The sequence below is a fragment of the Cyanistes caeruleus genome, chromosome 4, assembly GCF_971803275.1.
Source record: "Cyanistes caeruleus chromosome 4, bCyaCae1.hap1.1, whole genome shotgun sequence".
NCBI lineage: Eukaryota > Metazoa > Chordata > Aves > Passeriformes > Paridae > Cyanistes > Cyanistes caeruleus.
Window position 1 is genome coordinate 21,669,867 of NC_141704.1, and position 25,344 is coordinate 21,695,210.

At 38.4% G+C, this 25,344-nt stretch overlaps 2 protein-coding genes across 4 annotated transcripts in view; both read left to right on the forward strand.

Moving 5' to 3' along the window:
- Positions 1–9,910, forward strand: part of LOC111923079 (V-type proton ATPase subunit S1) — a 52,149-nt gene extending 42,239 nt beyond the window's left edge. For both annotated transcript variants that reach the window (XM_023918689.2, XM_086886985.1), the window contains exons 10-11: positions 4,286–4,523; positions 9,201–9,910. In XM_023918689.2, coding sequence (XP_023774457.2) covers positions 4,286–4,523; positions 9,201–9,410 — 448 coding nt within the window. In that variant the 3' untranslated portion in view covers positions 9,411–9,910. The remainder of the gene's footprint in view (positions 1–4,285; positions 4,524–9,200) is intronic.
- A 3,836-nt stretch (positions 9,911–13,746) lies between these two features.
- The window catches only part of SLC13A1 (solute carrier family 13 member 1), a 48,065-nt gene continuing 36,467 nt past the window's right edge, over positions 13,747–25,344 (forward strand). For both annotated transcript variants that reach the window (XM_086886986.1, XM_086886987.1), the window contains exon 1: positions 13,747–13,953. The gene's annotated coding sequence lies outside the window, so the exon portion shown is untranslated. The remainder of the gene's footprint in view (positions 13,954–25,344) is intronic.

Genomic DNA, 25,344 nt, shown 5'->3' on the forward strand with positions numbered 1-25,344 from the left:
AAGCTTATAATTTTAATTAATTATTGGATGAAAAATTGAATGCAGTCATGAATCTGAGTTGCATCTGGAAAGAATAAATTTGAAGCAACTCTGCAGACACTGTAATTTAGATGAAAATGCCAGTACAAAAGGTGAATGGTTCATGTTTTCTTTCTTTTTCAGGAAAAAAAATTATATCCTTTGAGCCTGTTGTAGTAGAGGCAGAAATGTTCACAGAGTCTTTCTTGACCTGTGCTTCTACTTGAACATATTATAGTTAAATACCAAAATGCATAAATAGTCCTTGAAGCTGGAATAAGAAACTCAGGCTCTGCAATAGGTGACGACTTGAAAAGAGAGATAGGTCCTGGATGTTTTCATGCCAAGCATGTAAGAGTAGCATAGACTGGCTATGTTTTGCAGGAAAATTCAATTTATTCCAATGGGCCTTGTGTAATCCAGGTTTTTAATAGACCTTCAGGGCAAATAAACACAAATTGATCAATTTTTATTTATGACACAGGAACTTAGAAATATAAAATGGAATAGAGAGAAATGTAGGGGGTAGCTTCCAGGGTAACTTTTTCTTGGACCTTCACTATGCATTGGCCTGTCTGTGGGAGATAGAGGCTGACTGCTTCTGTGTTGCTTTTCCCCTCTTGCCTTAACTTATTAAGCCGTCTTTATCTTGACCCACAAGTTTCTTCATTTTTGCTCTTTCTGTTCCTCCCTTGTCCTGTTAAACAGGGGGACTGAGCAAACAGCTAAATGTGTGCTTGGCTGCTGGCTGGTATCGACCCATAACACCTCAGAGCCCTTATAAATTAACAATAGTTCTAAAGACTCACCTGATTATTTGCAGTTTCCTGTTGGATTGTCTCTTGATGGGACAATGGTGTCATTTTAGATCTCTGTTAGCTACCATAATACTGTATTGCATGCTATATAATGCAAATAATAAGATACATGGAACAGAACCAGAGCAAGCCATTGGCTTTTTTCATGATTTGCTAGCACTTTATTGACCTTGTGTATCTCAATATGTCTCTTGTCAAGAGCTTCTAAAATCCATAGAGATACTCTACAATCTCTGTTTTCCCCTTCTGGTTCATTTTGATTAGATTACTTTTTCAAGATTACACCTTGATAAGATCATGGTTTGCCTTAACAAACAGGACACGAGCAGGGCAAAGAGGTGGAAGGAACAGAGCTGAGAGCCACGACTTTATGCTTCTGTAAAGGCCTTTTACTTAAGTATAGGATAACATATCTTGAAGACAGAAAGTGACTCCAGAGGGGACCATGTTCAAGTAGCTCAGTTTATTCATCAATAAAAGAGGTTCTAACTTCAGCAGCATGAGCAGGATCCAGAGCCTGCTCCCCTTATCAACACCAGTCTATGCCCACGTACAGAGCAGCTGGTCACATCCCACCTCCCACTGACAGCTGCGACTGCTGCTTCATCCTGTGCACACACACAGCTGCCACCTCCCTCTCCCTCTCTAGCAAGAGCTACAGTCTCACTCATCCTCCTGCTCTTGCCCTGGGAGATGAGCTGTAAGGGAGTGGTTGTAGTGTTGTTGTGATAGTGTAAGGAAAGTAAGCTACTGCTGCAGCAGGAGTGGGAGCAGTGGGCAGTAGTACTTTGCTGGAAGAAGTAGCATCTCAGCTCTCATAAACTGATCCAGCTGTTCAAGCACTTGTCATTTTCTCTGAGAAAAAGTGTCAAAGTGAATGGAAGTGCTGAACATTAGTATTCCACACTTACATTGATACGTACTTGCCTCCTGTTGTTGCTCAATGTACAGAATAGAGTAGAGTTGACCCAAAAAAACATGTTTTAGAGTCTTTTGCTTAACAGTTGTGTTCCTCCCTGAATATTTGAAACAGTAATTCTAGCTATCTTCTGCTTCAGAAATACCTCTGCTTGTAATGATTAGCCACACGAGACTTGATTAGTGGTGGTGGCATTCAGAGTTCATACAGCTATCTGGCACAAAGGGATCCTGGCCCAAGAACAGGAATTTTTTGTGCCACCATACATAAAGTACATAATGTATCTAATGTGCATAATTGTTTCTAATGTTTAACGTGAACATGAATTTCCTTAAGAAGCCAAGGTACTTTCAGTTCTGCAGATAAAACCTTTGTTCTGTCTCTTCTCTGTATCATTAATTTGCTATGATGTGCTCTATTTGCTATCTACTCATTTGAGAAAATGTTAAACTAAATGAAGTAATTCTTTAGATTTTTTTTGAATGCCTTTTTTCTTGTAATTAAATGAACTATAGTAACATCTGTTACCAGTTAAGTGTGTGCTTGTTGGAGGTTATTCAGTGTTATTTGTTTGGAAAAATCTGAGGATAGCAGCCTTTATTACTAAGTTAACTGTGCTTAACTAGTTAACCAATTAGAATGTTAATTCTCATAAGTCTTCAAGTAACACATTTTAGTCCTTGTAATTTAGTCCTAGTAATGTGAAGAGACAGCATTCCCTTCAAAGTCATTTTAGACTGTACTCACCACAAATGTGGCCTTATAAAACTTTTTGTTCATATGGTCAGTTTACAAGGAATTTCCTTCTTTACCACTTTTCTCATCTTATCAGCAAAAGTACAGACCGCAGCCAGCCTCTGTGGTTGTCATAAACATTTAAGTAAGCTCCTCTGTGTTTATAATGTCTTTCAGCTAGTGCCTATAGCATTGCAACTGGGACACCATGGAAATTCTGTTCAGATTGTACTGTACATCAGGAAAAGGTTTCTTTCGTCTAGCAATAATATCAAGGTTTTAATTTTGTAACTATGTAAGAATAGAATATTTTCAATATATATTTGTAAATGTGGACTGGATGGAATTAATTTTTTTTTTGTTTTTTGTTTTTCACGGATGCTTTCAGCTCAGTGTTTTATGGATAAAACTGTTCAGGCTTAAAACATGAGCCTTTTCTCACTTCAGTGACACCGCGTTCTGGAATTCCTTCTGAGCGTTTTGAAACTCTTCAGGTTTCTGAACTTATATGAATCACGAGCCACTGATTATTAATAAATATTTTTTTAAAAAGCAATGTTAGATTCTGTGCTGTATGGATAACACAATATTGAGAGTAACTAATTTGAACAAACAAGTAATATTCTGCAGAGAGAATTTTCTCTCTGTATGCATATACCCTACAGAACATAAAATGTCTATATTTTGGCTCATTTAAGATGACTATACTTTTTGTCAAACCAATCATAATTACATCTAAGTTATTACTTCAAATTTTAAAGTCAACATACAATATTAGTCATTGTGGATCGAGAGATTTGAATATTTCATTTTTAGCAAGTATTATTTATTGCTAAATAGATTTCTCTTCTACATATTTCATGGTTTCCAATAATCAAAAGAAATCTTCAGCAAACTATGTAGAGATACACATGCATAGACCAAGTAGGGTTAAAGTATTAAACAATGTACACTGAGGAGAAAGGTTTATAATTTCCTCATGAAATAGATTTTGCCTAAAAGTAACTGTATTAAAGTGGTAAAGTGGTAAAGATTAGCAGATCGTCCTGATCTGTAAAGGATCAGAATGTATTTCTGGACGTCAGGAAGTTCTCAATTATTTCTGTTGGGAGCTGTTCAGAGTACATTGGTAGTAACATAAATTCCATGATTATGAACTGCTGCAATATCCCACATACATGGATGTTTTTAAAATAAGAAAATACCTTTTTGTACCAAGCCTACTTCAAATTGTGGAACTAGACCTGGCAATTGCTCCTGACCCACCAGTGAGAGAAAGCTCTGTCTTCTACACCAAATTCAGACCTTTGCAAAGGAAATTGCCATTTAGGCATTTGAGCTGAGAAAGAATCACAGTGATAAATTAGATTGGCTATCATGCCTGTACCCATCATAAAAGCAATTTTCCAAAAGTCCCATCAAATATTTATTCAGAGCCACTGCAGTCTTACTGACACTTTCTCAGCTTCCCCTTCACTGATTATAAACTGTTGGTAACTGATGAAATACAGCAGTGGCAGAGGCCCTTGAAGAATGAAATTGCATTTGCTTCTTGCCTGCCACAGCTATAGAAAGCTGTGCTTGTGAGGTGAAACTCTAAGTAGTAAACACATTCACAGAACCTCTTCCCTTCTGAACAACTTGAACGATTCAGGAGTCCATATCATCATCAGCTGTGATGTTTGCAGCCAGCAATAGTGAACCTTTATCTGCTACTGGTACTTTATCAAATGTATATTCATTTTTTCCTTCTAACCTTTTGACTTTTTCTTTTTGTCCTCTGTTGTGTTCCTAGGTTTTTAATGACCAACAAGTTCTATGAAGTCTCGGCCAGAAAATGGTCCACTTTAAATTCAGTTGAGATTGTACAAGATGGAGAAAAGTTTGCTAAATTTAATGTTTCTGGCATCTCTGCCCCTGCAGAGTATTCATTTCATTGTCAGCTGGTGGGAACAAGCAATCTCTATCCTGCAAGGCTGGTTCCATCCAACAATGAGGCAAAAAATTGGGATGTTTTCATTTCCAAGCTGCAAGTGAGTATGGGTTGCCATTTCATAGATAACTCCAAGAACTATTACTTGCTATTGTAGGTGGTGAATGACACACATTCATAATGCCCTTACTTTCATTCCAGCCTGGGGGAAAACATAAAAGAAAAGCTGTTCCCCTAGGTGAGCTATTCAGTAGAGGGGTAAAAAAGATGCCAGTTGCTGAACAAGGAAAACATGAAAGCACAGCTTTGAAAAACAAAACTATGAAGTTGTCCACAGAAATAAAACCCAATTAAACCAAATGCACTTAATCAGGTAAAGAATGACTAAGTCCTCATGCCTGTTTAATGAATTGGGCTGCTCTTGGAAACAAGGGCCTCTTAGGTGGGTGGCTTTATACTGCTTACTTTGTTTTTATTTGATTTCTCGGTGCTTTGTTTACCTAGGAAAGTACAGCTTAGTGCTGCTGCTGTTTTCAGTGACTGTCTGCACTCCTGCAGATAGAAACAAAGCCCAGTGCAATTTGATTTAATGGGAGGTTTGCCATGGACTTCAGTCAGGAATGGTACGAGTTCCTGCATGATCCAGAAGGAAAGCAGCTTGATTTTTTTGAACGACACATAGTTTTTCTGCATATTTAGTAGTAGTTCAGACTACATATGTGACATATAGATGATTGCACCTTTATTACTTTGAGCTTTGTTCTTGACCTAAGAGAAGCATAACAACATTTATATCTTAAAACAGTATTGCACTAAGGGATCTCTTTGATGAAAGAGATCATAAAAATAATAGGAACAATTCCAAACTGTACTCTATTTGTCAAACATGAGCTGTATACAAATGCTAATATAATTGTATTTATAATTTTGATAACAAACCAATCTCAATAATCTGACTCCAGACTTGACACTTCTGCTTAAGTAATGTAAATCTCACAGAAAGAGCATTGATGCTTAGATTTATTTCCCACAAATTCCAGTGTCAAGTCTCACCATTTTTTGAGCAACACTGTTGCAATACATACCAATATTGTGAAGGTTCCTTATGATGTAATTTTTATGTAAGGCCTGAAAATACCAGAGTTCACGCAACTGTACTTTGCCTAGTGAACTCATTGGAGTTAGGCTTTCACATCACTAAAATACGAAAGGACACGACCTATGCAATTGTGAAGTGTATACTTGCCACCTATCTTTTCCTTCTGTTTCCATATGCACTGATATTACTGCCTTCTTAAAGCTTAAACAGACTCCAGTCTTAGCAGGCATCCTTTCACTGTGGTCTTAACCAAGAGTAGAAGTAGTGGTTTCTCACCTTCCTTATTGATTTGGAACAGCAGATGCTTTCACTGTTCAGACAGCAGAACCTCCAGTTCCTCTTGAGAAAGGGCTTTTTCTCTGACCCAGTCCTAAACATGGCACACAACAAAACTCCTGGAGTGATATTTTTCTGTTGTGTGAGAAAACAGAGGGTCACCATTCTGGGCTCATTTCCAAGTTCTATCTGACCCAGATCATACTTTTCCAGGTATCTTCCACTGATACATACTGAAAGGTGATCTCAGTATCACTCTTTGTTATTGCCTAAGGTTTAGAAGCCCCCAAACTCTGTTGCATGGTGAAAAAGCATGTGGGATGTGCTCAGTAGTTGCAGCCAGCACAAAACCTTGTTGCTGAAACTGAGGAGCATGATTTTCATGTCAGTGTTATGCAATGAATTAGAAACCAGGATCCAGTGCCAATCAAACTGGCACAATCGCGCTCTGCGGCACTGGGTCCTGGAAGCTGAATCACAGTAATAGAGGGACAATGGCAGCTGCACAGGAAAGCCTTACACACCTTGTACCTAGGCAAAATTGAACAGGTGTAGCCTTTTACTTCAGTTCTGGAGCTGCCTCACTCACTACCGTCTAAAAGAAGCTCTGTGGGATGCTGGCTAGGCATGCTCACAGCCTGGGATGTCACCACTCCTGTGTCACCACATCTCTACAGAGCACCAAAACTTTTGGTTTTGTTGGTTGTTGTGGCTAGGAATGGTTGTTCTACCATGGTACCTTTTGTCCTTTTGAGGATCTCATATTTGTCAATGAAGTTAAAGAGGTAGCTGACACCAAAAGCACTGCTCTTTACTGTGTGTGGTTCAGAAGTACTTTGAAAGCTATGAAAAACTGCTAAAACTCCAAAATCAAGAATATTCTTTGCAGCTAAAATATCTCAAAGTTCAAAAATTAGAAGTTTGGTGTGTACTGAAGAGTCATAAACCCAGCATATTTTAATTGAAGTTTTGGTCAAAGGCCATATGATGAGAAATCTGCCTTCAAAAATATTTAAAGGAAGTACAGACTTGTATAATAAAGACAAATGACTGGTCTAAACACCAGAATTAAAACTTCCACTGGATAGAGGCCTGCATACAAAGGACTTTAGCATTCATAAATATTAGAGAACCACATGTAAGTATTTTTTACTTTTCTGTGTATGCTGCTAAGATTCCCATTTTCTGCCTGGTATTTAACACCCCCAGAGAAATTATAAAGCTTAAAAAAAAAAAATAACCTGGCATATTCTTCATCTCTTTCCTAAAAGTAGGCATATTATTTTAGGAAAGTACAAGTGAATCTTTCACCTAGATGGTTCAATAAGAAGAATGCTGTTTAAAAAAAATATAAGACCACTAGAATTTAAATAATTAATTTCAGTATTTCTGGCTCTAAATCAGGAGTGCCAAAGCCCTTCTAAACTGAATATACCTGTTAATTACTTTAGAGAGTCCTTGTAAATGTAGTAAGAAGTGTGTTTTGTTTTCCAGAATTCCAATCCATTTTTTTGAACACAAATGACATAAATCATCACCTTCTGTCTGTTTTTATTGTCAGTAAGTCTTTCAGGCTACAATTCACGACTCCTGTTCACATCCTCACTTGTAGTCAAAGCAGTGGCTTAACAAGCAAAGGCTCTTGCAATGTATTCACTAAAAATGTGCAAAAAGTTGTCCAGCCCTGGAGCTTATTTTCACTAATCCTGCTTTAACTAAAATTCTGAGTACCTTTGGTGAAAGCAGGCGGTCTTTGCAAGTTAGCTACTCTGATTTGACTTGGAAAGATTCTTCTAAAAGGTTGAATTACTAAAATTTTCTTCACCTCCACATTATCTAAAAAGCATTTAGTTCCTCACATAATAGTAGTTTTATTAATCACCATTCTGGAAGGTATAGCCATTGCTCATAACACACATATTAGATAAACATTAACTTTAGGGACCTGAGCCATGACTGGATGCAAGCCCAGAGTGTTTATGGGTGTATTTGTTGCATGGTATTTGTTCAGTTTGTACCAAAACTTTCCTAGGAAGTACAAACTCTTTTATTACCACAATGCAGGCTTTCTATTTATTTTGTTGTAAATCATAGAATAATCATGGTGTGGGAACACATAAAAGTAGAAATCCTTGATCTTCTTCTTTCTTGGTTATTGCTGGGCGAGACAAGTGATTTAAATAAAATAATCCTTTTATAATTTTATTTGATAATATTTTATGGAAAATAATAATATTTAACATGTCATTTCTTTACCAGTAGGTTTATGATATTGGGTGCTCTCCTTACACACCCATTTCAGAGATTTTATAAATGCATAAGAATCCCAGTCTTCATTTTTCTTTTTAAAATTATTTAAGAATGAATCAAAATGAGATCATATTAATTCTTTCCTTTCTCTTCTTCTACCAGTTTTGTTCCCTTCCTTCTAAAGGAACCAGTGCTTATGCCATTACGTGTATGTTTGTAGAGGGGAGATTGTCTTTCCTTTCTTCACAGTTTTCTAACCCTTTGATTGAACAAAACAAAAAAATTTGAACAAAATTTCTAGAAAGTTATCGGTCTCAAAGGCATTCAGTTTTATATTTTTGTACAATTGGGATCTAGTCATAGAACATATCTCCAAATTTGTTGATTTTTCTGAGGAAAATAACGTGGTTGGAGAACAGTCAGTGGCAGACATTGCAAATTCAGCCAAATCAGAGATATTGCAAACTTCTCTAACTGCTGGAAAAGTTTATATAGGTTTTATAAGTTAATAGACAACACATATCCCATACCTCAATAAAGCAAGCCTTTCCTTCTGTTCTGAGCCTTTGATGTCTAAGGAGGGAGGAATAAAGATTTCACAACTTTTTTCTCCTTAAACTTTCACTAAAACTCAGCCAAAAAAGGCATCTTTATTAGATGTGTTTTAAAGTAGGTTCTAGGAATTTTGTTTGTCAAGGAGCTATTAGCTAAAACTCTCAGACTATTTCAATAAATCTCATGGTCTGAGCAACTTTAACTCTCATGACTTTGAGTGCTTTGAGTTTCCTGGTTCTGAAGTGGTCATAGTGCTGATGATCAATGAATATACTGGTATATTCATTCAGTATGATATACTGGTTATATGAATACAGAATACTGATCACATGTCCCTGCTGGGAAAGCACTACAAATTTCTGAAGTGGGAAACCTACTTCTTAACAAAGAAATGGATTCTAAATCTTTAATTTCCTGCATGAAAAGGAAATCTGGAAAATTGTTTTACAGAGGATTTTGTTTTCACTCTTTTTTTTTTATAATGAGCAGAGTACAATTGATAGTTAAAGAGTGTGGGTTTTTGTAATTACCACATATATCCTGAGAATAAGTGCCATGCTTAATTGCACTCATCTGTCTACTGTTCCTCATTTTCAGATTCAAGGCTTCAACATTATAGACAACCAGTTTTCCTATGCAAGTGACTGTACAGGTTTCTTCACTCCTGGAATTTGGATGGGCTTGGTGACATCTATAATTTTACTGTGGATCCTGACCTATGGAATCCATATGATCATGCAGCTCACAACAAACAGCAGATTTGACGATCCCAAGGGTCCAGCTTTATCAGTTCCTCAGACAGAATAGCCATGGATTGACTTAAACATCAGACCAGGAAAAGCCACAGCAACATTATGATTTTAATAATCTTTTTACTTCATAATATATTTAACTTAAAAGGATATAATGAGAAAACCAGATAATTAAACAACATATAGAAATGATCCTTATGTTTGGCAACAATAATAATTCTGTCTGTTATTATGGTCATTTGTTAGCAGCTTTTTGTGTTGAGGTTCTGAAGTAAGACTGTAGAGGTTATTAGTCTCTCTGGCTATTAGAAAGACTATTAAAAACTTCCTCAGATTAACTTTTATTGGCAAAGAAAACATACCAAAACATAGATAATTGGAAAGGATAAAATATTTGATGAGAAACTGTATGTTGAAAATTCTGGTTCTCTAAAGACTCTTTAGTCTCATGATGATGCTATATCTTAGGAAATTTTAACTGTGTTTGAATTTTTTTCTCTTGAGTAAAACATACAGAAATGTACAGAACTAATAAAGTATAAGTCACTAAATAAATGGTCCTGGGAAGTCTTTTCAAAATTCATCACTTTGTTCAGATGTGGTATCACAAAAGAGAATGGGTAGATTAAGGTTTAGTTTCCATCTAATGTTATCTTATGCTTGTGAGAATTATGTTGAGTAACATTGTCTTGTGTTTGCTTTGGCCATGGACAGCTGATGGGAAGTCAGTCAGTGGCCAAACTGATCACAAAATTAGATTTGGTGTCATAGCAATGAATGCAAATTTTCAGGTTCAGAACCTATTATGATTCAATGTGCTAAAGCAGACAGCATCTAAACAGAGATAAGGTAGTTTTCTTAGCCTCCTCCATTTTCCAGGCATCTTTGGAAAAGTTATGAAGTTCATAAAAAAAAGGAAAAATATTATATAAAATCATTAGAAGCACTGTGCCAATGTACAGTTTAAGTATGAGAATTCTGTGGTCATCTTGGTGTTTCTAGAAGCCTGAAAACATACACAGTGTGCTGTATTCTTCTGCAATTAATAGAAACACTATGTCTTCTAATGGGGTAATCTGATTATGGTATGAATTGCTAAATTTTATGTAGAACTAGGAAATAGTAAAAGAGCAATGGTAAAATGGTAAAAATAAGACTTATTCTTTCTTCTGGAATTTTTTTATGACTGTGCATTCTCAATTAGCAGTTAAAAGCCCCCAAAATATCATTTTGACAAGATTACACTCATGAAATGAGAAAAATTCTAACTCTTCTGATCTTGATCTACGTCATAGTAGTGATACAAAGGAAGGACAGTTAGAATCAATTATTTAACTAGATAGACAACAGTTTCTATCCATCATTTTTGGTGTTTTATTATGCAGTCCAAAAAGTAGATTAAATGCTGTCTGAAGCTATTCCTTTTGAATCATTCAATCCTGACCTGGAAAACAAAAGGAAAATGTCATATAACTAGCAGAGGTGTCTCCTGTGCTGTAATAGTTTTCCCTAATGCTTTTCAGAACCTCAAAGAATGCATTTGATCTACACAGAACTTCTGTTTCTTTGCACAAATTAGTTGCCAGGAGACAACTGGACTTGTTTTATTAATTCTCCCTTCAAAGCAAGTTGTATGATTGTGACATGGAAAATTGACATAATAGTCATGTAACTATTGCTAGAAGAGGGAAAGCTGTGCAAAGAACTTGATTGATGGAAAACAGCTTTCTTAGGACTTTTATCTAGCTTCAGTAAAATTTGGAAAAGATTTTGTTCAACAGCAGTGATAAAAAAGACTGAAGGAGAGCTTTACCAGGCCACCTAGCATAGGGTTCTATCTCCAGCAGTGGTATGAGTATGGTGAGCATCTGTTAGTGCTCCCTGCAGATGTTCCCCATTCTCCACCATTTAGCTCAGGTACTTCCTCAGCCAGATGTGTTGCCTTTGTATTTAATAACTCTGGGTATAGCTATAGCCCATGAATTTGTTCAGACTGCTCTTGGGCCTGTGGGCTCACAGTGTCCTGCTTGTAGTACAGCACTGGGAATGCTCATATCCTCTCCTGCTTGGCTAGGATGGACTCTGGAGAAGAGGGTGAGGAAACAGTCTTGTATTGACTGTACCATGAGGAAAAGATAATCCTCTTTCAGAAGAGCTGTTTGATGTGTTCCAAGGTGAAGGTGAAGGCATTTTTAATGGAGAAAAGCTTTTCCTTTCTACCTTCTCTAGCAGCAAGGATACCATGCCTCGGCAAGTAGGACTGGTGGGGGCATACAGTCTGTTTCTATAGCGACTTGGGATACCCTTGTAATGGAAAGATCAAACCACAGGCTTATCCTTGTGATGTCTGTGCTGGAAAACACATCAGGGAAAGAAATCTACAGCTCTAGCTGTCCTGTGGGCCAGGTGGGCTGGGCTCTGGGGACAATGGCCTGTCTGTCATGGAAAGGAACCATTCTCTGCCCACATGGGATGGGACCACCTTGGCTGGCTGGCTGACAAACACCCATCCTGCTGCTCAGGCCTCTTCTCACAGAGGCCACTCCTGCTGACAACACCTGGACACAGACATCCAAAACCCCAGCTCAGAGGGCTGCTGGAGTCCCCATGGGGTCCCCATGTCCTCTGAAACCCCTGCAGCTGCTCATCACACTCCCTGGGGCTGGAGACAAGGACAACTGATCACTTAGTTCAGTAGGACTGGCTTCCTTTGTAAATAGGACCGTGCCTCAGGAAATTCTAGGAGGATTTTGCACCTGTCTGTGTTTGTTTCCATTTCTGAATAAAGTTAAAACCCTGTCAGGAGCCCTCCAGTTCTGCTTACTTCTGATTTCACAATTTAACTTAATCATAAAAGTACTTGTTAAAACATGCCTGTTTTGGAAGCTGTTCCAGACAGAATATTAGCTCTGTCTGGAAAAGTGTGAGCCTTTAGGACTTCTACCAGAGTTTGCTGAATTTATCAGAAGTACTGAGTTTGGTGTGTGCTAGCTCATTTCTCTACCAGTTTTAAAAATATATAGTAAAGATGAAGGGGATGATAGGTAAGAGTATGAGTTAGAAAAGTAAAAGCTTTTTTCTCATTGACACATATATAAATTAAATTTTATGGAAAAAAAAATCAGGAACTTACAAAAACTATGGCAAAACTCAAAAAAAACCACAATTTAGCTCTGAAGAATCAAGATTAAAACCAGAGAAACCCCAAAACTGAACACAAAAGTCCTGAAGAAATAGGGTATTTCATCACAAAATTCAGCAATAATAACTTGTTGAAAGGGATAGCTGAGATGGCTCTAGAATCTGAACCTCCTGATTTGTGTCCTGGTCTGTTGCTTTCTCTGCCTGTGAAATTGCTCATTTCACAAATCATACAGAAATCCATTAATGACTTATAATGACACAGAATTATATCAGAAATAGTCCAAGAATAGTATTTTTATGTAGGCAATAAAGGAAAACAGGTTATTCCATCTGCAAGGGAAAACTCAATGAAGTAATTAGCTCCACCTTTCTTTCTGTGTGACTAATAAATCATACGCAAATCTAAATCAGCTGAATTATTAGGCAGTGCCCAGGCATTAAAGAGTTCTGTAATTATTTCAGCATAACCTGAGGTCAAACAGGAGAAGCTACAGAGGCAGAAAACAAGGAATGACCTTGAAAAGCTAATTCCTAAGATCATCAAAGACACGAAAAGTCTGAATGTTGGATACTGGTCACTGCTGTGACCAAAAAACAGCAGCAGTGGTGATGATTTTCGGGGCAAGCAGAGTGACAGCCTTATTGTTGCACTGAACAAGAGGAAGAGACGATGCACACAAGGGGGGCTGGGGACTCCTTCTCCTGAAGGCTGATTTTTAATCTTGCAATCTGTGATGGGTTGACCTTGCTTGGCTGCCAGATGCCCTCTTGGCTACTCTCTCCCTCCTCCTCCTCCTTCTCATAGGATAAGGGAAGAAAATAAGAGGGAGAACCTTGTGGGTCAAGATAAAGTCAGTGGTACCATTTAGCAGTTACCACTATGGGCTAAACAGATTTATGGAACATTAATTTATTGCCAGTTTAAATAGGTTGGGAAATAAGAAAGCAAAGCAAGACTAAAACAATGTCTTCAGTCTGTACAAATGCCAAAAAATCCCATGGTGTCTAATACCATTTCTACTGAAGCAAAAAACCCTGATCTTCAGTTTGCTAATAAAGGTTCTGCCCTCAGGTTAGTTGATTACCTATCAAAAATAAAGAAGAACAGTTTCTTCAGAACTCAGATTTCTAAAGGCTTAAAAACGTTTGAAGTACAAGGGGGTGGGGCTAGGGAAAAAAAAAAAAAAAAAAAAAAGATATTCCAAGGGGTGGCTCCCTAAACAAGTAGTCTCTCCTCACCAGAATGTGGGCCAGTGTCTTTCTTAATCTTCCTACTTGTGTAGGTGGAAAGAGGACTTACAACAGTGACTGAGCCCAAGAGCAAATCAGCTGCTATTGATGTCCCACAAATGAAGTGGCTTCCTTCTCTCCACCACAACTTTTTGTGTACCTCCTGTGGAAACACAGGTTCCCTGCCCCAGATTATCTGGATTTCTGTATAACCCCTGGAGCTGGTATGTTCTTGAATTATTATAGCTGAGCTTCATTTTAGACTGTTTTTTATGTCATACATTATTGCCATAATAGAAGATAGTTTACTGAATGATTGTATATTTTCTGCTTTGCAGAGAGAAATGTAAGGTTCCAGTGGAAGACTAAGAAACCCATTTTTAGTCTTAGTATTTCTTTAACTAGTTGTGTAAAAGTAACGTAAAATGAATGGTGTACAGTCACCAGGATATCATATGCAACTAACTTTTGTTAATGAAAACTGCAAAAATAATGCTTGTAATGTAAAAAAGGACCCTAAAAAATGCTTTCATAAAAGTAATTTATGAAGGTGGATAAGTTAAGGATTTTCTGATGTAATGTTTGAATTATAATTTTGTGTATCCTATTCACTTTGGGTAAATATGGATGCAAATGGATAGCAGAGTGATCAATGTAGTTATTTAATAGGTATCTTTCACTGAAGTGTACTGGCATGATATAAGATATTGCTATCCCTTCCTACCCTGCCTTTCATTCATGTATATCTGTGCCTCAGCTGTCTGTTAAGACCACACTGCTGCACTCTCTTGTTCCACCAAAGATGTAATGTATCAGATTTTGCACTAAAGTATCAGAGATGCAGGTTCTTGCCTGGGTCTGCCATTCCTGCTGCTGAGTAATAAAATCCTGGCAGAGGAACAAAGCAGATAGCTGCAGACACCAATGTCTTAACGTATTAAAGCAATGCTGGGGGAAGATCTTTACTATAGCTGCCAAAAAGGGAACTAAAAAGGATGTAAATAGTCATGTGCCTTGGCAGGATCATTATTACTGATAGCCTGAGAGGCAGGATCAGCTCCAGTTCAGGGAGTGTGTTTTCTGTCCCCACATGCCTTGACACTCTTCAGCTAATAATCTGTGTCAGGGCAAGTCTGGGAGTGCTGTTTTGTATCCTGCTGTGGAGACCCCTAAAGGCTGTCTATGGAAGAAGATAGCTAGAGAGCATCAAGATCCAGCTGTGGACACCTCTCATTCTGTATCTTCAGACTGCAACTGAATAGGGATGGCCCAGGCCCCCAACAAGTCTCAACTGTTCTCTTTAGTGGAAAAGAGGAAAAACAAATATGGAAGGGCAGAACAGATCACCATCTTTTCCTGAATAGCAAGAATCCTTTCCCTTCTGGGTGGTTTCCAGATTCCTTGCCTGGAAAAGCAAGACTGAAAACAAAAGAGCCAGCCACTTTCAGTAGAAGTATGCACACCTGTGTAAAGCTGGGATGTCTTGGAACATTGTTTGAATCTTCAGCTTTCTCTCCCAGAGCCACTCTTTGGGGCTGTCTGCAAACTAAGCCAGGAGTCATTGCTTTGGCTGCCCTCCGGAAATTCTGGGGCAGCTGAAAGGGAGTGTAAGGACTGTGCAGCTATATCCCGTTTATCTTATCTATCACCTGCATGAAGCATCAGAATTGGACCCCAGAGTGCTTAAAACAGAGAGTTGAACTTCTGAGTAGAAAAATCTAAGGTTCCATCTACCTTTTTATAACTAATAAATATTAAAATACCAAAATAGACAGTCTGCTTTTGCTTGTAGAGCTTTCATGGATATTTACTTTCACTGCAAGAGTGGACCAGTTCCATCAGTTTCTATTAATTTAGATTTTCACAGGAATTTTGGCAGTATAGTGATTAGTTTTGACATCAGCATTTACACCTTAATGGCTTACTGTTACCAATTTCTGTGGTCTAACAGTGATTAATAGATACCTAAATGGAGATAAATTAGTATGGTGAGGTTTTTGTCTCAGTTTCCTCCCCCCTCACTTAAATCACATAAAAAATTCTTTACTGCATATGTCAGGGAATTTGTAGTTCCTTCATGTTTTGACATAATTTGAACCCATTTCTGCTATAATTGCTTTTATAGCACTCTGAAGTTCAAGGGGGCAGAAAGGGTTTATTGTGCTAAGCATGCTTCTGGCAATGGGTAAATGAGTTAAAGATTAATGATGACTTCTCTGAATTGTAATATCTGAAACTCTCTCTGAAACGGGTGTCTAAGAATTAAGAAAGACATAGATTTTTGTCTAATGAATTACTATCTTCTGTTTATTGTGAAACTCTTGCTTAACACTTGATCTAGTTACTTTTACCAACTTACTTTATCAGAAAGCTGAGGGTCTCCTTCAGCAGGGTCACTGTTTTTATCTGGCTAGCTGGTGGTTTCACTTCAAAGCGTCAGTAAGATTGCATGTTACTCATTAAGTAAATGTGCCCCTTGTCTAATCAGGACTGTGTGCATCTGCCACAAACCCAGGGTTGGATTCAGCTGCTCTGCCATGAGACTTGTTCCAGAAGCTCTTTATGTTGTATCTGGAAGTTACATAATAATCAAAATTATAGCTTGTGTGCTTCTCTGATAGTGCAATATATATAGGGCATCCTGTCTTAAAGTGCAGCACAGCTCATCTGCAATAGAATCTGTGCTCCAGCACTTTGGACCCTGAAGGGCAGCTGCAACAGAGGAGATAGTGCCTGCAATTTGTGTTCTAAGTGAAATAATTTTATTATCATTATTTATTATTGTTTTGATGCATTTGAGAGGAGGAGGATCTTTTCCCTGTAAACACTAAGGCCAATGTTAAACAATTTCCTGTTGGATACTTCATTTAAGGAACGTTGTATCTTCACTCTACAGGTGGTGCTGTGGTGGTAGTCATTTCATACCAGATACTAATACAAGCTTCTGACACAGAAAGGGTCTCAGAATCTTGATGTATTAATGGAAACAGTTCATGTATACGTAAAAACTGCATCTTTTTGTCAGAATACAGCCTCCATTCTGGTGTGCTACAGCATGTTGTCATATATAAGCATGTATAGGCTACAGCTTATACCTGAGGTAACACTGGTTGTGTAGGCCATATGGTTTGTCCAGGAGCATAAAATTAGCTGTTCTCCACCAAAACCTGAGGGGTTAATGTGAAGATTATACAGATTTACCTCTTCTTCCTCTGGAGTGTGTTGGTCCTGCTGTGCCTTCTCCAAACAGACAAAGTATTATCATGCTCCCATCACAGGCAAAAGCGGTTTGGCATTTGAATATTGTGCCTTCTTTTGCTTCATCATTTTTGTTCATGGGGCTATGCCACCCATCTGGGCTTCTGGCTTTAAGCTTGGTCTGAGCTGAAATTTACATTGTTTCTCCACTTCTCCATGTTTGCAATGAACCTTCTTTGTCAGTAAGCAGCCGAAGTGAGGGTTGACCTGATCTGATTTGGAAATACTGTCAAGTGTGAAACTTTTGCCCACACAAGGCAACATCTTCTAACTGGTCCTTCCTGTTAAGTGACCTGCTTGCTTAGAGCTGAGCTCTGTGCTTAAAAGCATTTGGCAAGTGCAATGTGCACCTGAGAGTAGCACAAGGCCCACTTACAGCCCTCTGCAGAGGGAAGCTGCTTATTTGTTTAGAAAATAGAGGCTATTGCTCAACTAGAGATATTTCAGTCACTTCCATGGCAACAGGCTCTGAGAGACAAAGCAGGTCTTCACCAGAACACACTGCAGCTTGAAAACAGAATGGAGGTAATTTTGCATAAAAACAATATGAAGTTTCCATTAACTTTTGAATTTTACCTGTTAGCTGATTATTTAATCAGTGAAGTAATGACTATTCTGCTAACCATTTATGAGCAAATTGGCATTGATTTCTTTTAGTTATTAGGCATCCCTTGTTTTTTGTAAAGACTGGGAATCTGCCAGCACAGTGTGGTGCCCCCTTCCCTCCTCTGCCCACACAATCTGTCAGCTGCCTTGCCCATGCAATGATAACTGCATTTAAGGGGCTACAACATTTGGAAATTATGGCTTAGTTCAATGGTACTGGAATTTTTCTGTCTATTCCCAGAAGCCAAAGGAATTTGTAGCAAGTTACATCCATATTTGTGATTGAATATGAAAGAACATTTAAGTATTTGAAAGGGGTGAAACATGGTTGATGCAATCTTTTTGCTGTCCTCCCCCCCCAGATTTTTTTAACTAGTTCTTGAAAAGCCGAGCAAGCCTTGATAGATCTTCACAAAATTATAGTTCTTTCTGCTTTTGCTCTCGGGTGTTTGTATCCAGTATTCCTAGAAAGCATCTGGGAAGGACAAGGGTTCTGATATTCAAATCATGGTCAAATACTGAAATTTTATCCTTATTTTATCCTTATTATTACATCCTATTTTGGCTAATGATTGCATCAAGATTGTAAGAATATAAAGTTCCAAATTCATAATCTCCTCTTGTTCATGCTTTCAGATGATGTGGCGCTTTTTTTTAACACAGTTAATTTTGAGAGCTGAAAAGGAATCAATTTTCAGAGCAGAAACCCCACAATACTGTTGTAGTCCTATTAAGAACTACATAGTCATAAGGTAGCTGCATAAAATCCTTGATTTTGGACTGAAAACGAGGTTTTCTTGAAAACTACTCCCTCGATTATATTCTTTCAGTTAAATGTGTATACTACTTAACAGAAATTTTTGGCAAACCAAAGGCTGCCATAGAAGCCACAGGCTCAGTAAACAACAGGAAATGTTCTGTTTACCTCACTATCCATCTATGCATCTATATATCCCACAGAACCACAGAATGGCTCAGGCTGGAAGGGACCACAGTGGATCATCAGGTCCACCCTCCCTGCTCAGGTACAGGGATGATGACTCCCAGAGCACACAGCACAGGATTGTGTCCAGGCAGTTCTGGAATATCTCCAGTGAGGGAGACTCTACAACCTCTCTGGGCCACCTCCCTGTTTCAGCCCATGGTCACTGCACAGTAGAGAAGTCCTTCCTCACATTCAGGCTTACACCCACACACCTTGTTGTTGTTCAGACAGAGAAACATCACCACTGCTTTGCCATTGCTGCACCTAGACATACTCAGAAGCACAGTGAAAGCTCCAGGGGTCATCATCACCTGTAAGGAGTCCTATCACCTATTTAGTTTGTCCTCAGACCTTGCTTTCATGTAGCACTCCCATGAACTTTCCTGAATATCTGCTCTACTATCTTATTAGTTTCAGTGTTAGGAACAATTTTCATAATTCCACATGTTCAGATCATTTTATTTTCTTCAATTCTTTCACTGTGTTTTTTCTTGACTGTAAGACAATCAGATCCTTAGACACCTAATACATATTGTTTCCTTATACAATTTGCCGAGATGAATAATTCTAGCTTTTTAATTGTATATGAACCAAAAAATAATTAGAAGAAACTCTGTAAACAGTCCTGTATTCAAAAGGTTTTTTTGAATGTTCAAAGTGGAAAAGGTCAGAAACATTTAATCCCTTACTCTTCCTGCAGGAGAAGTTTGTCCTCCTCCTTCACCTTTAAATAAGTAATCCCTCGAGCCTGGTAAACGTTAGAATCTCAGGACCACAATACTAGTTTTTATATTTCATTATCTGAAGAATGAATGAAAGTTATTAGCATTATGGTAGCTAGATTAGAGACAAATGACAGAGCAATCAATTTTTGTGAAGCCTGGATATTTTCAACAAATCAGTGGAGCAGAGTCCTTTGAAAAGCCAGTGCTGAAAACTTTTTCTTTCTCCTGAAGTAATACTCTTTGCCTGACTGTGACAAAATTCTCATCGTGGTGAAATGAATTGTGAGGATTCTGTCCTGTTAAGCGGGGGAAGGAATCATTTTTAATTAAATTTTTTCTGTAGTTTAGCCTGCCAGCAATTCCATGAGGATCAGAGAAAAGAAAAAGAGCAGAGAGACAGAAATGACAGAACATACCAAAATTGAGATAAAAGAAGGAAACGCTGGAAAACTTCATTCTTCCTGTTAAAAAGTTGCTTCCAGAACTGCAGAAAAGGCTCAGCACCACTGTCCAGAGACAGGAAAACTGAATATATGTAATAATTACAGCTGGATGACTACCATGAATAGTCATTCACATTCTAAATGCACTTGCTTTGACTGTATTTATGTCATATTTTTTTGTTTGGTTTGGTGGATATTCTAGTGAGCTTGTGGTAAACAGTGGCTAGCAGCTGACTAATGTAAACTCATTGGATACACATATGGGCTTTAACAATATAGTATTAATAATTCAGAATCTTTAGCAAAAGAGATGTAAACGAACATGAAGTACTTCCCTTCCCCACAATTCTCCCCCCACAGCCCTGCCCCCCCCCCCCCCCCCAAAAAATCCTCCTTCTTTCTTTCCTTTGTGGTAAGACACACAAAAATATGTTAGTGAGGATTACTGAGAATTTTTAAGAACGAAATCTTTCCTTATATGTACTAATGCACTGTGTAGCCTCTAAATAATCCTAGCAAATCCTCCCTAAGTGATCTTATAAAGGTTTCAAACTTTACTACCTTTAGAATTCTGTTGACCTTTAGAACAGTAGAGCTTATGAGAAACTTTGAGTATTAAAAAGTTGCTCTTGTTGCTTTGTTTTAGGTTTGAGTTTGGCACACGTTACTGCATGTGCTTTCTATAAAGTATAGTTCTACTGCAATGTATTAATAGCCTATTTTCTGCTGTTTTCTGTGAGAAACTTTTGTCAAATCATGCTACACCAAATGCTGGAGAACCATTGCAAAAATAAACCTTGCCAAAAATACTGTAAATGCATTGTTAGTTAAGATTAAGTGAATTAGTTAGAAATTAGGGAATCTTGCATACAGACTTTTGAAACTCACAAGAAAAGTGCATTGTATGTTTTGGATTATTCTCAGCTATAACTCACCCCACTGTCAGAATTTGACATAGCCAGTGTTTACACCACATCAGTCACAAGCTGTAAACCAAGTATGTTCAGTTATAGAGATTAGTCAACGTCAAATTGCATTAGGTAAGGAGTTTCCTCACTAATTATTATATTTATAGTCCCACTGCTAGCAGTATCGATAACAGTGGGTATGTATTTAACAAGAATGTTGTTTTGCAGCTTAGTCTATTCTGATTGTGAGTTTTAATTGGTTTTTATTTTGGTTTTTTTGTTGTTTTGGTTTGGTTTGGTTTTTTGTTGTTGTTTTTGTTTTCTGGGGTTTTTTTGTTTGTTTTAAGAGATGGGCCTTAATTGCAGTGGCCATTTCCACAATACCCTGACTTCCTCCACAAGCCTGCATGTGCCTCTCTCAAAGTTTGATGATGCCATGCAGATTCAGGGGATACCATCATTTGCAGCCTGTTTTCAGGGAACAGGGCTGACATGTGTCACCTCAGTCTTGGAGCAGGCAGCCAGGGTGCAAAACAGACTGCTGAGGTGACAGACCTGTGGCACTAACGGCACAGCCCTGGTGATGCTTCCAGGTCTTTTTATGCAAGTGTCTGAGTGAATTTGCTGTGTGGCCTGTCAAGAGACAAGGCAGGTGAGGAAGATATTACCAGAATTATTGGCTTTTAACAAGGCTGTGGACAGCACAGTTCCCTTTGCCTCCAAGGCTGAGCAGCAGGGCCTAACTAATCTTACCCCTAGTGCTGGCCACAAAAAAGCCAGTTGGTCCACACAATTGAGAAAATTTGAGCCAGGCAGATTTAACACTTCATTTGTTGCCACAGATGTATTCATGCTGATCGCTTAAATAGAAACTTAATTGGCTCAGCCGTCTGGAAAGAAGGCAAGATGGGGAAACTTGCTCTTGAGGGAGTGTGCTGAGGGACTGGGCAGGTTTAAGAGCTGTCAGGGAGGGGTAGCAAAGGATCAGGGCACAGAGATGGGAACCTTTAGCTCAGAGATGGGAACTGCTAGCTGGCCAGCCCTGGTAGGGACAGAGGGGAAACTGTCCACATCAGGGAGCTGTGCAGAATTTGCTCTGGCTAGGAAGCCACAAGACTAACTAAACCAGCATCAGAATAAAGCACTATGTTGGAGATTGAGAGGTCTGTGTAAAAAGGTAATATTTATTTATTTAATTTTCCTAGCATATTCAGTAGTTGATTTTTTTGTCTATGTAAAATGTTAGCATACTCACTTTATATTATAATAAAGCCTATTTGGTTTAGGGATTTGTTTGGGCTTTGTTTGTTTGTTTGTTTGTTTTTTAAAGATTTCAAGGCACTCAGATGCCTTTGAGGAGACCTATAAAAAGCAATTTACAGGGGACATTGAACACTGTGGGAAGCTTGCAGTCTCATCACCCAGCTGTGATCAGCTATTCCCTGGCCTCACCAATACTAACTTGAGCCTTGGTTGAAGACCAAATTGTTATAATACAGTTTATTTGTCTCCTTGGTTGCTCTGCAACCAGAAACAGCAGGTTTCCTGTTGTTAGATCACCCTGACACTCTGCAAAGGAATGTAGAAGCATTGAACCTTGTGACAGAGGAATTTGCCAACTGCTTGAGTAGCCAGGAGAGTTTCCATAATCTGACAGAAATTCTCATTAACCTCCCATTGTCATTGTTCAGAATACCTGGGGAAAGTGGTGTTTATCTGCATGGCCACACGAGATATTTATCTTTTGAGGGACATCATGACCACTCTGCGCAGTGGGTTGGCAGCACTTACTGTCTGCACAAAGCCCCAAAGTGAAATGGGACCCTATTGATGGGCTGCCAACACTCAGGGCAGAAATCTCTACTCCAAAGTGTCTTCACCTCAGCAGCCAGAAGAGACTGGTCTGCTTTTGAAGGTCGAGCTACCAGCCCTGCTCTGGAGCAGGTTTGCAGAGCTGGCCTCTGCTCCCCAGGGCACCTGCGGGCAGGCAGGAGGGATCTGCCTGCCTGCCACTGATTGCTGGTGACCAGCAGCTGCCTCTTAGGGAAAAACAACAAGCTCAGTGGGGCTGTCCCCATGGGAAAAGCTGTGTTTGGGATGAGCCAGCACTGAGTTGTGCCTCTCTAATTACTGGACACAGAAAAAGGGAGTTGTATTGCCCTCATCAGGGGTCGAAACAGAGAGAGCCCAAACAGTTGGTCCTGTATCAATTTGGCCCTGAGTACCACAGCTGGGAATTTTTCAAGTATTTAAGTATTTCCTTTGTGTTGATAAATAAAGTTGTTCTATAGAGATCTTAAACTGCTGAATCACATAGAAAACAGTTTCCATAGCATAAGGGAAGCTGACCAGGAGTGTAATGGATTTTTTTTTCCATGAAAGTTACTGTGTCACACATCAGGAAAGTAAAGGAAAGGATAATTTGGTTGAAATGCAGACAATTTGTTTAAAGTGTATCCAAGAGTTGGTCCAGAAGCTAATTTGAGCTACTGCTGTTCAGTTTGCGTGAGAATCCAGCCCTTGGGTGTCCAGTGTTGCTGTACCCTGCTACCCAGCAGTACACAAAAACATCTTTTACCCTGAACAATGTTCTTCTACCTTCTTCATAAATAAAGTTATAATCATGCAGGACGTGTTTTATTAAAAAATGACCTTGTTCTGAAAAAGAAAAAATACAATTTTTTTGTGTTATTTTTAGTTATTGTTGCACTATTGATGGATGAATTTCATTTTATCTGGGGGGAGAAGGGGTTTGGGGAAGGGAACATATACTGGGATTTGATTTGGAAGAAGCGTGAAGATAGGAAGCTTGCCAGGATATCTGAAACTCATTCCTATCATTTGAACCTGTAAATCTTTTACAGAGCTATATATATGTAAATTGGCTGATTGTTAATCTTTGCAAAGATTAAGAATAGAGGTAGTGACCTGAAGCCAGTTTAGAGGGGACAGTGATTGATGTCTCTCCATAACTAATTTCAGTAAGGAATTCCAGATGGCCATACTTTACATATTTGTGGTGTTATAGCTCTCTCCTCCTTCATGTTTTTCTGGGACTTAGAAATATACAGCTAACAAAGCCTTTCATACAATTGGAAAAAAAATATTGTTATTTTGTAAGACATAGAAGATGTTTCAATTTATTTGACCTATAAAGTATGCTTTTACTCCTTTCTTCCTGATTTACACCCACAGGATCTGGTGATTTGAATTCCCAGATGTAAGCAGGTCCTTCAGGCAGGGGGGTCAGTAGGGCTGTCAAAGGCTGTGTGTTTCCAGGTCACAGGAACTGTTAATATACAATAATAAATTTACCTTTGTTTTTTAATCAGATTGAAACTAGATTAAAAGCAAAAAAACAACTTGTATGTTAGAAAATGAAGAGAGGGGGAACACTTATTTCTAAGGTATGAGATGTTTCCAAAATTAAATTGTTCAGCTGATATTGGCTTAGGGAGCAGCTGCTGGGAGTGTAGCCTGGCCATTGAGCAAGTGTCTATGCATTGCTCTCACCAGTATGAAATAATCTGTGGTCATGTATTCCTAATTCATATCTGCCACACGAGGCTAATACCTGATGTGCTGCAAAACCATCTCCTAAATTTTTGTTGAAATCAGTTGCTGAAGAGGCCTTGCCCACTGATGTAAACTTGACCATTAACCCTGGAGGCTGGGGGATCAGTCTCATGTGACTGAGCCTCATGTGGCTGGCTGGGAACCAGAGTGCTCCAGGGATCTGTAGGAGGCTCAGAATTACATCTAGTAACAAATTAATAGTATCTTTATGCATTTTTTATATATCCTCCTCAGGATATTTTTATATATCCTCTTAAGTTCAATTAAGAACTCTGATTCTTTCCACAAAAATGGCATGGCCATACAATATTAATTTAGAGCTTGCTTTGAACCTGAAAAAGGTAATTACTTCAGAATAAAGGAGCAGGGGATGGTGCAGGTCAAACCTCATGATTAGTGATCCCTAATCTTTCATGCAGTTAGAATTTAATACCGAATCAAATTCAAATGAAACAAATTAGAAGAGCCCTAAAATATGGTTCAGTGCAATTCTGGGATTGCTTTATTTTAAAAGAAAATATTAATGGTTAAGCAATTACTGATTAATATTTTTGTCTTCTGTATTACTTTAACAAACAGATTACAGAAATCAAAGGGGGATTTTTAGTGTGATTTCACATCTGAATTTTGATCTTTTTTCAATGGAATATGTTTTCCTTGAAATACATGTTTTCCTTTTCTGTTGATTAAATGACAGATACAAATCTGCTCTCTTGGTAGGAAGCTCATCTTGCATCCCACAAGAAATCAATTTTTTGCTAGAAAAAAACCCATTTGCAACATGGCATGTAAGCCTCATGTTGCCTAAATCATAAGACATTAAGGGGATTGCTCCCCAACTGAATGAAACCTCCTTATCTAGATTAAGAAGGATACATGCAGGTTAATTCCGTGGCTAAGAGAGAATTTGCACTTGGTCAGTTTTCATCTCATGAAAACTTTTGAAAACTAATTTTTCAGGTGATTTTTTTCCTGCCTCTCCATTACTTCCTCAGAAAATTCCTCTGATAGTAAAAGAAGTAATCTATGAAAATACATTCTTATCAAGGAGAATTTAAGAGCTGAGCTGCCTTTGTTTAACATGACAGCAGTAGGCCTTGGGCTTGGGCAGTGT